This window comes from Patella vulgata, chromosome 7 (genome assembly GCF_932274485.2).
Source record: "Patella vulgata chromosome 7, xgPatVulg1.2, whole genome shotgun sequence".
Lineage (NCBI taxonomy): Eukaryota > Metazoa > Mollusca > Gastropoda > Patellidae > Patella > Patella vulgata.
This window is the reverse complement of record NC_065885.2, coordinates 14,076,909-14,094,347: the sequence shown is the minus strand read 5'-3', so window position 1 is coordinate 14,094,347 and position 17,439 is coordinate 14,076,909. Positions and strand designations below refer to the sequence as shown.

The window sequence follows — 17,439 nt, the reverse complement described above, 5'->3', positions numbered from 1 at the left end:
CATTTTGAATCTTTGACTTTTAAAAGATGTTCAAGCCACCCCTTCATTCATGATTCAGCAGGTTGCTCAAACATTCGCGAGAATTTTACCCAAAGAACTTCAAGAAGATCTTTGAGGCTTTTCCACCAAAGGCTAATTGGAATAATGCGGTTTAACTCGTGGCCTAACTATGTATAGATATTTAGGGCAACAGCCCGGACTTTGAGTTCAGACAAAGAAACCCTCGAATAAACCTACAGTCCCCAAAATGGAGAGTGAAATGTTTTACAGCTCGTGTCGAGATTCAAAGACATTTATTTCGGATTAGTGATAATATTGGACATATTTTTGATGTCTGTTAAATGACGCTATAGATTTTGAACCAGCTTCGGAGTGGAGTCGAAAGAAAAACTAACATCTTTCACTTTGTGGAAGGACCTATAACAGTGGTTTCCTGGATTTCTCCCAAGTAAGTTGTTTTCTTTCTGGTATCTGGATGTCTAGCGCTTACCCAAAACCACAAAATAAAACAAAATTATCCCCACAAAAAAAAAGAAAAAAAAAAGAAGGTAACCCAATAAACCCAAACGTCTTACAATTCTTAAGCCTGAGAATGCTTTGTGAACTCGTTGCCAGGTAATACAGCAAAGGCATGAACCGTCATTTATGATTAATTTTTAATTTGCCTATTATATGAATTTGCTCTCGGGAACCAAGTACATAGTAGCTATTGAAAAGTAGGAATGGCCCTTCATTTATGATTAATTTTTAATTTGCCTATTATATGAATTTGCTCTCGGGAATCAAGTATATAGTAGCTATTGAAGAGTAGCTATCAATTATAACAGAATAACAGAACTTTCAACAAATAAATGACATGAAATCCCCCCCCCCCCCCGCCACACACACCCACACACACACACACACTTCCTTTACCCTGTCCTGGATAACGAAAATACTGACACCTGTTCTCGGCATAGATATCAATACCTGGTATAAATAATAACGGCATTGTCCGAATATTCAATAAAAGGGTTAAATCCGGCTGTGAAGTTAATATTAACTCACCAGATGTTACTTTGTATACTAAGCAGCAAAAGAAACGTCAGGTTGGCATGTTACTCTGAATAGACGCATTGCATAAAACTTGCCAAATGTTTTTATTGTATTTGTGACCACATCTCAAACTTTACCTGAGCAATAAGGCTCCTTCACAGAATTGAACCCAGGAAATGTTCTCAAAAACGCAACCTTACTTCTGAGATGGTAATGTGTTCTACATGATTTTCATGTAACTCATGCTGCACGTGCTGTTCACCGGGACCAGCCGTATAAAATGCACCCCCATACCTGCTTGAATCATTCACACTACAACGTCAGCAGCATGCCACGACTCACGAGGCGCTTGGAAGACTCGACGCTGGCCACACTGCCCAAGCCGTTGCCATTCGCTTCCATGTCCATTTTCGAACCATCTACAGGCTTCAGCAACGCTTTCATGCCACCAACACCACGGATGATCGCCCCCGAACTCGTAGACTTAGGGTTACCACAAGGCGACAAGACCGCCATGTTGTGCGACAGCACGTGTAGAATCCCTTCACACAGGCATCTGAGACAGCACGTCACAGTGGGAACTCACGGAAGACCCATCAGTACCGATACAGTGCGCCGACTTGTCACCAGAGAGAACATCCATTGCTGTATACCTTACGGTGGACCGAGCCTCACCCCTCGCCATCGACGTGAGCGTCTACAGTTTGTCCAACAACAACGGAACTGGCGACACAGGCATTGGAAAACTGCTCTGTTCAAAGATGAGAGTCGATATTGAGTATCACTGCAGATGACAGGACCAGAATATGGCGTCGACGTGGCAAGCGTTATTCTGACCAATGTGTCATGGAACGAGACTCATGGGGAGGTCCAAGCATAATGGTTTGGGGTCGAAACCCCTGAACCAGAGACTGGGTCCTGTAGTGTTCCAAAATTTTGTTCCAGGGAGAGGAGGCGGCATTACAGCAGTGCGCTACATCGATCAAGCTCCCAGACCCCACGTCATACCACATTTCGCACGCCATCGAAACAACGTTTCCAGCATGACAACGCCCGTGCCCACACCGCCAGAGTTACTCGGAACTTTCTACAGCAGAACGGTGGCAACGTTATGCACTGGCCAGCCCTTAGTCCGGACTTAAAACCGATTGAACATCTTTGGGATGAAATTCAGAGACTTAATAACTTCGTACCGAGACCAAACACAGCCGATGGATTGCGCCAGGCTTTTCTGAGAGTGTGGTTCCAGGTGCCAATGGCGTTCATCAACCGTCTGGTCTACTCTATGTACAGAAGATGCGCTGCTGTTATTGATACTCGCGGTGGTCACACCAGATACTGATGTATAGACTGTATACAGGCTCTAAACCTTCTCGTAATGTCTTGGAATTGTGATGAATTAATCACTAATGTGTCAACATACTGTTCACAAAAAATTGCTTTGATCCATTTAGTAAGTCGTTTTCTAGAATGATTTGATGAAAGTGCCTCTCACATGTACTTCGATTTGAACAATATCTGACGACTACCAACTATATATTTTTTATTAGAACAAGATCCCTTTATTTTAAATGTACTGCTTTTTTTTCAACATACCAAGATTCAAATTCTTTCAAGTATAATAGCCGATCATTTTTTTGTGCAAAATGACAGGGTTGATTTTTTTCAGCAGTATTGGTAAAGATGCCCTGACTTTGTCCACTTCTTTTTCTGTCGTTTTCTGGATGTTTTAGTCTCCCAAAGTTCTCACAATCGCTAGCCATTAGATCAAGGTACACGAAGCACCCCTTGCGTCACCCGAGCAGGCAGACTGTCCGTTAGACCGTTACATTATTTTTCTGTATATACGAAATATGTCATACTTCTATAGAAATAACAAACCTAATAGCCTATAAATACTTTCGTGGGATTGCAGCTTTAATTATATGAAATAAAATGGGGTTTAACTTCCTACTTTTCTGCAAGGACTGGGCTAATGAAGGCTGGTCTTTAATTATAACCATTGTAGCTAATTTGATGACGGTATTCTGCAAGGGCTGGTCACAACGTTTTGCCTTGCTTCTTTCTTTTGTTGAGGGTAGAACCTTCGGAACTGAGGCGGCAAATATTTTTTGATTATTTTGGGAAGAGGATGGGGGACATGTGTCCAGACTTCGCGACTGCTTCCATAGCTTTTGGTGTTTATGACACTGTCTGTTGGACTTGTGAAACACTAAAATGGTGCAATTTTTTTGAAAATCCTCCCTTTTTCGTGGTTTGCGTTTTGTGGATTGTCTCCCTTGTGTGTTTGTTTTCATTTTCAGTGAAGAGCGTTTTGCAGACCCGAGACTGTAAAGCGCGGTGAACGCTTGCGGTTAGCCCTGGGATCAATTCACTCGATTTCATGGTGCCTTTGTTGTATGTTGTTTGTGACAGTAAGTGATGTATCTTTTTTCATGGGTTGACTTCTGGGTTCTGTCAGTTATAGTGCGCTTCTTCTGCACTTATGTGCGATTAGAACGCACAACTTGTATAAAGCTTCCGGGTCTTAATAAACCCTGGATGACTTCAAACGAGCTAGCTCTTAACTGAATCAATTATCGTTTGATCGAACCAGAATACTGCAATCCATACCGCGAGCTGGGAACTTAGTTATCCAACTCTCTCCTGTGTTCAAATAAATTGCAATTATCCCTGATAGCAATCTTTCATTAACGAAATGGGCCATACACAAACAAGAAAGTTGTTAATATTACGATATGTAACGTGTGTAAACTATCATTATGGCATGCAATTTATTCTTCTAATATCCCGATAGCAGGTCACAAATAATTGACTTCAAGTATACAAAATAAAATGGGGGTTTAACGTCCTACTTTTCTGCTCCGACTGGGCTAATGAAGACGGAGGGTTGGATGGCCGAATGGTTAGCGCGTGTGCGTTGTCTGTCATTGTGTCAACTGGCGTGGTTTCTATTTCCCGGTTGTACGTGACAAGGAATAGGGTCGCCTGTCCAACCTCGTGGTTTTTCTCCGCCCCCCCCCCCCGCGTTTTCTGCTACTGCTAAAGACCCCTACGCAGAAGCGAATAATTGAAATACAATTGAACCATATATCAGTCCCGAAATGACCTAGTTTGTGTTGAGTGGACGTTAAACCCCATTTCTCTCTCTCTCTCTCTCTCTCTCTCTCGCTAATGAAGACGGGAATACGCCATGCAGAGTGCTATGGGGGAAATTTGCCTGGGCAAACCCCAACTGTCAAGTGTTCGTTTACCTGTACGCCAATGCGTACACGAGACCACCCATTTCCGTCCCATCCGAACGACTATACGTTGGCCCTAATCAGGCCACCTGTCCTGCATCACTGACATGGGGGACACGCCGGAAAATCCCGATGAAAATTGTCTGTCAACACCGGGATTGAACACGGTACCTCCAGGTTAGCGAGCCAACGTCTTACTCACTGGGCCACTGTGGCTCCCCAAGTATACAACGCCCCATGCCCATTTAGATAATAATGTGGAAGCAGAGGAAGATTTTAACGGAGGCTGAGGAGGTTGCAGCCACAATTTGGTCCGTATGAACAAGTCGATCATGCCGAAGTGGGTTAGAGTGGGGCGGTGGTCAACCGGCTCTAAAACTAAGCCGGAGGACCAAAAGAGGCTGATAAATAACATTGAGTTCAGTAACTTTGACAGCCTAATGGGTATTTGCATAATCCGGATCTTAAAGCATTCTCATACAGACTTAAAGCTACAACATTCCGGAACAAACGGCGATAAGTGAGCTTAACAATGGAATATTTAGTGTAACTGCACGCACACCTATGTTGGAATGATTTATTTCCTCCTCGACAGATCACACGATGTTTATGCTAGACGATTGTAGAGTCTGTTGTAAAGATTAATTAATTCGAGTCTCCGATGGAACACTTTTGGCAAATGCTTGATAATTATCTCAAAAAAAGAATGACGTCATTATAAAAAAATCTAGAAGGAAATTGGCACTTGTCTTCTGAAACGTATCACATTACATTCACACGGCATGTACAGGGATATGTTTTAAAGGAAAAGCTCAAATGTACAAAATATAAATCAATGGTACAAACTGTTGGACGGCGTCTAGTACACCCCCTTGTTTCCAGTGAACGTCGTCAAGTTGAGAATATGAACATTGATTCCGGTGAAAACCGGTCCACTAGAAGACGAGAAGAGAACGCAAGTGGCGAATAAACCCCATGTGGGGCTTGCACATGTAGCTTTCACAAAATAAGAAGTGACATCAAGTGTTCAAGAGGGTGTAAACATGTAGTGAACAATTAGAACATGTAGTCTTTAAAAGTATGACGTTTTGTATTCATAATATTTTTATTTTACCAAATATATAATAACTAAAAATATACAAATTAAAAGAAGAGCACTTTAAACATTGGATCTAATCATACCTTAAGAATAAAATAGTATATTAAATTGGACATATTCTTGCTTTGCTGTGAATATAGTAATGTCTATATATAATAACAATCAAGAAGAATATTACAAAATAACTCGCTGGCTTAGTTCCAATAGTTCCATCTATCAAGTATTCGAATAATCGTATACTTATCCATATGAAATAAAATGCAATATGGTTTAACGTATTACTTCTCTGCGCCACAGACGAAGACAAATTTTCCTGGATAGCGAGAGAGAGAAAGAGGGGGGGGGGGTAACTTCCACTCGACACAAACTAGGTCATTTCGGGACTAACATATGTTCAATTTTATTTCAATAATTCGCTTGCGCGTAGGAGTCTTTAGCAGTGGGCGGAAACCGGAGGACCGGCAGAAAACCCACGAGGTTGAACAGGCGATCCAACTCCTTGCCACGTACAACCGGGCAATCGAAACCACGCCGGTTGTCAATGACAGACCTTATAATACAGGGCCGTGATGTTGGGAGAACTATAACAGTGAACTGACCCGAAGATTAATTCACGACAATAAAGTGCATTTTCATTTATCCAACCTGTAAGCAAGCACTACCGAGCTTTTTAGATCAATTTCGTAGATTGTGATTTCCACGGAAATGGCCCGAATGATGTGAGAATTATCTAGACCCATTACATTAATGAACAAATAATCTCTCCTCTTCTCCCAAGGTGAAGTCTTTGATTTATTCCAAACATTCCTGAAATAACCGGAATAGCCTGTTCCGAAACCCCGTTATCGTATCTTGTATTTATTATTTAAATTTTGTAAATTTAAATGAATAAAATATTGTGTAAAAAAATAACTATAGAGTGAACGGGCGATCGTGCTAAGATAACCAGTTATTTATGACATCACTTTTTTAAAAAAAAACCCATTCAGGAGATGAGCTGGTCCCGACACAGATCATTGTAATGTTCATGCTGGAGATGAGCTGGTCCCGACCCAGATCATTATAATGTTCATGCTGGAGATGAGCTGGTCCCGATATAGATCATTATAATATTCATGCAGGAGATGAATGGATTCTTTCCCTTGTGTCATTATCGTCGAATAAAGACTCCCTTCTAGAATCAAAATATAGTCGATCATACACCGAGTCAGATTTTACTTTTTGGTTATCATCAGTGTCATTGTTAGCTAGTCCTTCTGACTGTTGATTCAGAAATACAATTCTTACCCCACCATTGTCTCTTAACCTATCCAAATATTCCTGGTCAAAACTTAGCATTCGGCGGACACAATCTTGATGAATAGGAATGTTGCTCTGTCGATTGCTTAATCGGGAATAATTTCCACGGGAAAGGAAGTCATACTCTGAATCTTTACTTTCCATGGGCTGCAACTGGTTTGGAATATAATCGCGTTCTAAGACAAAATAATTGCTAGACCCCAATTCTTTAAAAGACGCTTCTTCGCAAATCGGAATATGAGACTTGTGTGTTCGCCGTACCTCCGAATAATCAACATCTCTCGATTGGTTTTGTTGTTCAAGCGAGAAATATTCATTCGATAAATTAGCACTTTGGGCACAATTGTCGCAGCTAAATCGCCTTGGAAATTTTGGATAATGGTTGGGTTCATAGATATTGAAATTCCTGGGCGGTGGTAAGGTCCTTATTGGTGGTTGTGGTGGTAGTCTATCATGAAGTATAACCGATTGACTATGGATCAACCTGCGACCGTAGTTCTTTTCTAGTGCCATGGCTTCTGGTACCGTTTCTTGGTATTTAGGTCCCCGAAAGTTGAGATCTACTGTTTCAGTCTTCCTAGTTTGACTTTCTAGCTCAAAATATGGAGAGGAATTGTTTGCCGGTGCCGAATGACTTCTGCAGAATTGACAAGCGTGTGCACATGGTGGATTGTCATACTGAGAGCCTCGACTATTTTCACTGTTGACTTGTGACGATGGTCTTCGTTCAGGGGGGTGGCTTGAGGGCAGGATAGCGTCTAATGGATTGGAATACGCAGATTCTATTTTTGGTAGGGGGGAATCTTTAATGCTTTTTTGATATTTCTTTCGTTTCCAATCTTTACCGTCTAGTGTCTCATAGATGACATCGGCTATCTCAGCAGGCTGGATCACGGGTCGTCTGGTTCTAGCGAACTCGGATTTTGCACTCTGGTTGCAGTTTGTCGATTTTGTGATACGACTGGGCAAACAACCCTGTGTTTTATGACGTTTCTCTTTACCCTGGAATAATCAAAACGAAAGTTAAACTATATGGAGAATTTGGCTAGACACGCACCAATGTGTACATTTTCGCAACTGTATCAACTGTACCAGACCGACGGACGAACCCATTTTAATAAACCCCTCCTTTCGTCGAAAGACGGTGAGGGGCAGTTATATTAAACGTCTACAATGCAGTAATGATTTGTTACGTGTCCTGCTATCTTGAACAATATTCTTAAACCCCTGTAACAGAGAGAAATGAGTTGAACGTCTACTCGACAGATTTTATGATCTAATGTTCACACGCTAGACCATTCGACCCCCCTTCGACAAATCCATTTACTGACATTATTAATAAAATTCATGTCACAACTAATACCGGTACTTACGGGTTTCTTTATCTCATGGTATACAGATTCTTGACAACGGCACTTCCCAAATCGTTGTTTTGGAATGGGAATAGATTTTCTGAAAGGAGATATATATAATATATATTCGGACATTATTCTAGAACAGGATACAGGAGCTGACAAATAATGTATCCTGCGATCTGTTGTCTATTTACGTTCAGGTCAATTTCGAGGACATCCTTTGAAGTTAAAATCTTCGGGAAGATGTTGTCGTCTTATAATATACTCTTCAAAAAAAGTTGAGGATATTGAAATGCAAATACCTATGCAGGTTGTGAGATGATATATAGTCATGCACATTTGACATGATTTGAGGGTATGTTCACAGATGAAGAACTTATCGCCCCAATAGAACCACTGAGCTGCACATGCAACACGCAATAGCGCCATACACGTGGGAGGGGTTCATTGTCAAATTTGACACGTCAAGGAAGGGTTGATGAAAACTGCTGCGTGCTGGTTTATCTATCCATGTTTGCTTTCCTATCGGTTCTTGCATAAGGTTTACTGTTTAGCGAACCTTTGCTTTAGTGTGTTGCGTTTAATTTGATCGGGAGACGTGTTCGTCGACGTCAACGCCAACGTCAACCGACAACACTGCAGGAATTGCCCGTGGCACTGCATGAGGAGTCGGTCAGATTGCCCCAAATCGTGACTGGACAGTTGATTGGGGGCCACGACGAATTGGTGAATGTCTGGGGATTGGTGGAGCAATTACTCATTATTAAGACAAAAATCAAAAACGTTCATTTTCACTTTTCACAGTGTATCTTTTTGCGAGTGAAATGGGGCCGTCAGATAAGCCGCCCATTTGAACTGTTTATGTTCATGTGTAGGCAATTGGCCTGTTATGAACATACACTGGTTACCTCTAATAAACACAGCAGTGCATTTCCGCAGTTTTGTATTGTTTCTGAATATCCTCTACTTTTTTTTGAAGAGTATATATCAAGCCCTGAACATCAAATCCAGAACATTTAAACGTAATAATTCATATTTTACATCCAGCTACCCATACTCTACGGACTATCGGGGCTTAGAATTATAAAATCTCATTTTCATTTTATGGGTCTTTGGATTATCGGACTTTTGGATGTCAGCACTTTGAACTATCGGACCTTCCTGCCCATTCATTTTTGGAACTATGGGACCATGCTTCCTATTCATTTGGGGACTATCGGGCCTTACTCAACAACTGTGTATTTACCTTCTAAATTTTCTTTTTCTATCCAAGAAAACAACCAAGACAATAGCTAGTATAGTGAAGGTAAATATTATAGACGCCGCTACAATTAAGGTTGATAAATCCCAAAAATCTATATCATTGGTCGTAGCCTGGCTATATCGAGGAACTGAAATAAATAAAGCAGTTATAAGCATCATGGTTAGCCGCGTAAACAGTTTTATCCTTAAATCATGTTCTTGTTATTTAGTATTTAATTAGGATAGGAGATGAGTGGTGTATAAGGTATCATTAACACGGTGTAGCTTAGATGAGCTTACTGTTGTTTTTTCTATGGTCACGTGTGCAGAGGAGTCTTTTGCCCGGACATCCTTGATTGATTGTTCATTATTGGTCCCCTCCATTTGTCAGTGCTGCAGGGTGGAGGGCTCGGTAAGGAAAGGGTCCAGGCCTTCGGGTAGGACGAAAGAATGAGCTCATGTGTATGTCATTGATGGCACAGTTGGAAATCGAAAGAGTAGGACGTAAAGCATCTCTTCGGGTAAAATATCTATCAAAGCACACTGCAAGACGTATGCCCCTCTTCACTATCTGGGTTCGTACAGGAAAGTAAACCCCAATTGCATTGTTTTTCATTATTAATTAAGTTTTTGTTATTTATCTGTGTCAGTATGCCTCAGAATTGAATTTAGTCTTGTGTACATGGGAAGTAACATCGCGTTTTAAGGAAGGGGAGAGAGGGGAAGAAATGGGACTAACATAGGGATTTAATTTTATAAAAATAATTCGCTTGCGCGTCGTGGGTTTTTAGCAGTGAGTGGGAGGAAACCGTAGGACCCGGAGAAAGCCCACGGGATTGGACAAGCGACCCTGCACCTTGTTACGTACAAGCGGGGAATCGAAACCACGCCACTTCAACTTGACGTAATGACAGACCTTATAATCCAACGCGCACGCATTAACCATTCGCCCCCCCCCCCCACCGCCCGGGCCGAGTTTTAAAGAAACACGCTCTACCCCGTCTTAAACATGTAGAACAATCCCATAAACACGTGGAACAACCCCATCGTTTTCAGCGAGGTTCCTAAAGGCACAAGCGAACTGTCCACAAGAACACGAGACTAGACCCACGACTAATGAATAAATGGATCTATAATATAAATATATAATTATTATATTATCACCTTACCTTGTGTCATATTAAATTTAATCCCAGTACCTGTAAATGAACAACAAATAAAATATTTAAATTCGTTAATAATGCTGAATAACTGTACAGCAAAACAACAGAAACAGTGAGACATTGCGATAGAAATCAGATGTTTTAACAAACATCTACGAGGGTATAACATTAAGATAAAACCTGCGAGGGTATAACATTCAGATGTAAAAATTTGACAAACATCTATTGAGGGTATAACATTAAGATTAAAAAAATTTAACAAACATCTACGAGAGTATAAATTTCAGATACAAAAAATTAAGAAACATTCATTGACAGTGCAATATGTCTTTTTAAAATGAGAAAATATCTAATAACTAGTATTATATCTAAAATATATGTATATAACTTTATGTCCGAAATAACTAACTTTGTATCTTAAATATATTACTTTATGTCTAATAATTAATTTTATAAGTAAAATACATAGCTTTATATCCACTAGGCAATAACTAACTTTATATGTAAAATATGTAACTTTATATCTAATAACTAACTTTATATGTAAAATATATAACTTTATATCTAATAACTAACTTTATATCTTCAATATATAACTTTATATCTAATAATATATATAACTTTATATCTCATAACTAACTTGATATCTCATAACTTAACTTTATATCTCATAACTAACTTTATATGTAAAATATATAACTTTATATGTAAAATTCTAATAACTAACTTTATATGTAAAATATATAACTTTACCTGAACCCATTTTTAACTAAATATTTATTTACTAGAAGTTGAACAACTCTAATTATTTATGATTAGAATACGTCTCAGTTAATGTGTGTTACTGGGTTGTAACATTACGAACAAGCACACATTCTTCTATCGAGTTAATTACGTTCAATATTTTTGCTAGACTTATGACGGATGTTATATACGGGGCCACTTCAAATTGATCTACTTCAGTATACGATGTTTTTCAAGCCAAGGCCTACTACACATTTCTATTGACAAGGCTTTTGATTCGTGACCAAACGTAAAGAAAACATGGTGTTTAGCGCCCTACCTCTTTGCTCCAACCTGGCTAATGAAGGCGGGGTGATCAAACGTTATATTTGCCATTGCTCCGAACAATGTTCTTTGTTTACAAATTTAAAGAAATCTGCCAGGTAACGAAACACTCACCTTCCAGCAGTTTAATCGTCCGACTGTTTATGGAGCTTATCGCCATTTTAATGTTTAGATGTTTTGAAAAGAATTCTCTCGAATTTTGAAGAAGAAAAAATCCCCAAATGACGAAGTTTCGATGACAAGAGCAATAACTTGATTTGATAGGTGATTCTTGATTTTGGTAGGATTCATGCTTATAACTAAAGTATTTACAAATACATGGTTTTGATGACAAACGCAGTAATTCTGAAAGCTGGTCTAATTGAAGCAAGATTTTTAATTTTTACAGAGTTTATCAAACAATGGCAGGGGGTTTGAAAAAAAAATCTCCAAACGTCTGACCTGTTTAAAGCGATTACACGGTTTTGAGAGCAATGACTCTACAAATAATTATAAATGCGCGACGTAGGTAAACAGTGTTAAGACGAACGAGACCAAATTTAAAAGTAAAGATTGCGGTAGGCTACTTAATATGCAAGAATGGGGTTGATGTTTGAACCTAGTAGCACGACTGTCATAATAAAGGAATATTCCATGTTTTATCGCATAAAGGTCCAAAAATCAGTCCACCAATTTCGCTGAAAGTCGATTGATAACGATATATCCAGTTTGCCTTGTAAACTTCCCATTTTTTTCTTTGTTATATCAATTCACAATGCCCAATGAAATGAAATCCAATACGAACGGATGGCTGAATGGTTAGCGTGCGCGCGCTGTATCATAAAGTCTGTCATTGAGTCGACTGGCGTGCTTTCGAATCCCCGGTTGTACGTGGCAAGGAGTAGGGTCGCCTGTCCAAACTCGTGGGTTTTCTCCGGGACCTCCGGTTTCCTCCCACTGCTAAAGACCCCTACGCGCAAGCGAATTATGTAACTAAAATTAAACCATATGTTAGTCCCGAAATGACCTAGTTTGTGTCGAGTGGACGTTAAACCCCCATTTCTCTCTCTCTCTCTCTCTCTCTCCAATACGAACGATGTGTTGTAGGGCCTTTAATTTACTTACTTGTGTTATATGTACCATGCGATGTTCGGTTGCGATGAAGCCATTTCCTTCTGGGTAATACACCACCTTTACCAGTCGAAGCTATATATATATATATAAAATAAACCAATTAAAATCAAGTCTTAATTAAAACATAGCATTACTTATTATATAATAATATATTATTTTATTATTTTAGGATTAGACTAGGGTAAGGTAACCCTATCCTTTAACCCTAAACTTTGTAATACATGCTTTCTGTATATATCTTAGTGTTAGCTAAAAGTAGGGTTAGTTGGCCCTAACTGAAGGCGAGGGAAACCATGCTTGGAAATTTCGAAAATCTTTCATGGCCAACATCGTGATCGAACCCACGACTCCCTGAGCACGAGCCTTACCGACTGAAACACCATGACCCTCTTCTGGCTTCTAAAGAAATGAAATGAAATGGGGTTTAACGTCCTACTGTTATGCTCCGAACTGGGCTAATGAAGACGGGCATACGCCATACAGTGTGCTGTGAGGGAAATTTTGCCCGGACAGCGGCACTACGGCCTACTCTTATATCGAATTCCAACTGTCAAGGGATCTTTTACGTGCACGCCAATGTGTACACGGGACCTCGGTTTTTCGTCTCATCCGAATGACTAGACAGCTGTCCTTGTCAGGCCCTCCGTCCTGCATCACTGACAAGGGGAAACCACGCCGGAAAATCTGGATGAACTTTCTCGGCCAATGCAGGGATCGAACACCTGACCTCCAGGCTAGCGAGCCAGCGCCTTACCCACTTAGCCACCGTGATCGCCGGCTTCTATAAAAAGGGTGTCTATTGCAGGTCTTTCTTTGGGCCTTATATGTTACATAAATTATTAATTAGACAAGTATTAACATGACAAGATCATAATCAACTCTCGATGCCATCGGAATCGGATGGCGCCGCTTGTAAGTAATGGAGAAGCGAGGTTAAGACCCGAATGACCAGTACGGTGGTTGATCAAAGCATACATCTTGTCAAATCCACAACCGTTGCGCCACTGATAACTTAGAGTAATTTCAATGAAATTTCAATGTATTCATTTTGTATTATCTATTTTGGAAATGTTTTAGCGAAAACGGCTAGCACTTTATCTCAATCTTACATAATGCCCCTTTAAGTCATTAATGTAATAATCATAGATTAATTACACAATAATTATTGATAGCGAAACGTTCAATACGAAACTCTTAATCTAATTAACCGATGAGTGGCTATCTATTGTTAATTAAAGAAACGGAAAATCAGACAGATCAAATCAAATTTCCAAACATGAGTCAGATTTATGTGGATTTTTATAGAATGGTTAAATTTTAATTTATTTCGATATAAGCATGTGGTATCGAATATTCTTTTGACAATTTAGATTCTTGTCTTGACCTGACAAATCCATAATGACTCAACATATATATATGAGTGAATTTTTATCTAATATTTTTGGGTTTTCATTTTAATTTTTAATCATAAAGTGTACCAACATCCGGTCTACCAGACCGAGAACGTGATTGTTAACGCCTATGATAGACGCTAGTAATAGCTGTCTTTGGCTTGACCTTTTCAAGTGGATGGGTGGATTACATTTGTTTTTTAAATTCTCCATTACTTCTGATATCATGAAAAATGTAGATTGGAAAATGATCTTATCGATTTTTGGAAAGTTTACATTAGTAATAATGTTATACTATAGTATGGCTGGAAGGTTTATAGTTAGTAGTTTGTTGCTATATAGGTTAACAATTAAAAGACATTTAAACACAAGAAATACCAGGATCTTCAGCTGCTAACTTTAAAATTGACTATTTTGATATTTAAAGTTACTATTGGTTCCGGCCTCCTAGAGACAACTATTTAGACCCCATGTTTTCAACATTTAAGCCGACATCCCAAATAACGCGTCCCATGGACGAACGAAGTTTCAATCTTTCTTGCAGAATTGACTAACAAGAAGAAGAAATTATTTATATAATAGTCTATACTTTTAACAACTGAACGGTCACGACATCTCACAATTCGCAGATATTAATGTGATGGTTGGGCTTGTTTCTTAGCTACAAGTTTCGTGATACCAGGGTCAGTGTCGGAGAGACACAGTCGAATGTCATACTCAATATTTTGTTGGTTTCTTACTTTTGGTTTGATACATGTCAAGGTTGAGAATGCACTCTCACAGAGATATGTCGATGGGGAATTCATAAGTTTTTGTATGGCGAGATCCGTTAACACGGGATATTCATGTTTGATACGCATCCTAAACGTGGATACGGTTTGGATTTCAAACACTAATTTTGATGCAGTATCCTCTCGTAAGCGAACGAGATCCTCTTGAACTCGATCGTTTACGTCCGAAACCCTGACACTGAGTGGGTTTCTGGTGACTTGAAACTGAGCTGTATCCAGGTCGGGAAAATATCTCTAAACCTCGGACTTTAGTAACATCAGGTGTTCCTGGATATCAGGCGGAGCCAAAGCAACATAGTTGTAGTGTCTAAGTCAGACGTCTCGCAGCTAGTTGGCTGAGCGACTGAGCCCGAGACCGGCGACCGGCCTTAACCTCCTGTCGCTGGGAAGATTTTACTGGAGTCTAAGCCATGCTCGTGTCCCACGCGGAAGAGCAAAATGTCCCACCAGTGGGACGCATCCCCCAGTGTGAAAACCGGGGATTTGGGCACATTAATTTTATTGTGCGTAATAGACGATGTCTAATCTGTATTGACGGCTTCGCGACATGGTCTGCATAATTGTTTAATAAAATTTCCATTTATTTGTATTAATGTTGATTCAATGACGTTGGAAGCCGATACTTAATTTTTTTGTTACCCACAAGGAACCGCGGTAGCGCAGTGAGTACGACGTTAGCTCGCTAGCCTGTTGAGGTCCCGTGTTGGCGAGAAAGATCATCGGGATTTGCCGGAGTGCCCCCCCCCCCCGACTCGTCCTCAATGATGCAGGACGGAGCGGCTGGCAATGGGCAACGTATAGTCGTTCGGATGTGACGAAAAATCGAGGTCCTGTGTACACATTGGCGTGCACATGAAAGACCCCTTGGTAGTTGAAATTCGATGTACGGGCGAAATTTCCCTCATAGCACAATAGCATACTATATGGTGTATGTCCTATTCATTAGCCCAGTCGGAGCCGAACAGAAGGACGTTAAACCCCATTTCATTTGTTACCTACAGCCCTTTCGCTTTCGCTTCAGATCCTATTAGAAATCCTCTAAAAAGAAACGACGGGCATACGCCATGCTGTGTGCTATGAGGAACATTTCAAAATGACACGTGTCATGGGCGCTTTTGTTTCCCCACTAACGGTAGTTAAGTTAACTTATTTAGAAATGGTATTATGTGTGAGAGCCAAGAAATGAAATGAAATGGAGTTTAATGTTTATCTGTTCTGTACCAACCGAGCCAGGGAAATCTTAATGGTATATACGGCACCGAACGACAAAGCGCCTTTCCGTACCGTACCCTACACGCCTGGCAAGGAGAAATCCCGAGGAACGTCTCAGCCAACACCCGTCGTGTGAGCCAGCGCCATACCCACTGAGCCACCGTGACTTCCTATTTGTTACGACGACTATCTATCACATTATATTTTCAAATGGCAATAAAAGCCGAAGGCGGCCATTTTGTCGAACGGTATTAAGAAGGCGAACATGTGTACTTTTGCAGAACACGGATATCTAAAGAATATCTGTTATAGGTCAAAATATTATCCCGGGGCCGTTATATCTCCTAGACAAGTCGTTAATACGATTATTCACTAAGTATTATAAATAAAGTCATTTATTCCCTATAGGCTAAGAGATCAAACTAACACATCTATTGCTCTATGTACAATAAATTGTCAATCAAGGAAAATCAAAGAAATGAAATAAAATTGTTTTAACATCCTGTTATTCTGCACTGACTTGGTTAATGAAGAGGGGCATACGCCGTGCTATGATGGACATTTTGCCAAGACAGGGGGCACTAGTGCCTAAGGGTCTTTTACGGTTTTTTTATTCCATCCGAACGACTATATGTTGTTCCTTGTTAGGCCCCCGTCCTGCACCGGTGGCAAAGGAGATCCACGCCTGAAAATCCCGATGAACTTTCAGTTTAGTGACCGAGCCACCAAAGTTTACAGACTGTTTATACAGCGCAAGCCCTACTCTTTTAAGGAAAAAATGTGATTATTACAGGTCATAATTTCCAAAGATTTATTCATGCTGAAAAACAATCTTGACTTCAGATAAAAAAAAGTGCAGCCAGAATTGAGTAAATATTTGACATACCCTACAATGGGAGGTTATTCTGAACAGGGTTGATAATTTGCTTTCCTAGTTTTTAAAAAAATATTTATTAGAAAAATAAATTTAACGTCCACGGTAAGTTCTCAAATTGTTGATAAATGAAGAAACAATTAGACCACTGCTTGCGGTAAGCTATTTAACCTTTATCGGGGTATGCATAACCACAATTTATGTTCTAGAAATGAGAAAAAAACTTACTTGAATATATGCACATGATGTCATCGATCAGTCACCAACTGTCAGAAGCAAACGTTATTTTGTTGAATAAACTCTTTACGAACAATAATAAACCAGTTATCTTTTTAATTATCCAAAAAAGACATTGATATCCAGTTCATAATAAAATACGAATTCAACGACGCTCATATTATGACAATCAAGACTACTGGAAATCTCATTTATCAACATATCCGCACTCATTTCCGGTCTCGTGAAAGGATCAAAGTTTGTCGCCAAGTTTCAATTTAATGGCTTTTGTTTACAGACAGATTGTTGTATAATTCTTCATTTTCTATAAAGATACGA

The 17,439-nt window shown here is 39.8% G+C and overlaps 1 protein-coding gene across 1 annotated transcript; it reads right to left on the bottom strand.

Annotated features, from left to right (window-relative positions):
* Positions 1–5,363: 5,363 nt before the first annotated feature.
* LOC126828221 (uncharacterized) lies at positions 5,364–17,232 on the bottom strand. Its single transcript, XM_050557867.2, has 6 exons — positions 17,113–17,232; positions 12,608–12,688; positions 10,442–10,471; positions 9,277–9,421; positions 8,049–8,127; positions 5,364–7,677 (listed from the first exon to the last, which is right to left on the bottom strand). The coding sequence occupies exons 1-6, from the start codon at positions 17,126–17,128 to the stop codon at positions 6,490–6,492; spliced, it is 1,539 nt and encodes a 512-aa protein (XP_050413824.1). The 5' UTR covers positions 17,129–17,232; the 3' UTR covers positions 5,364–6,489.
* Between the last annotated feature and the right edge of the window lie 207 nt (positions 17,233–17,439).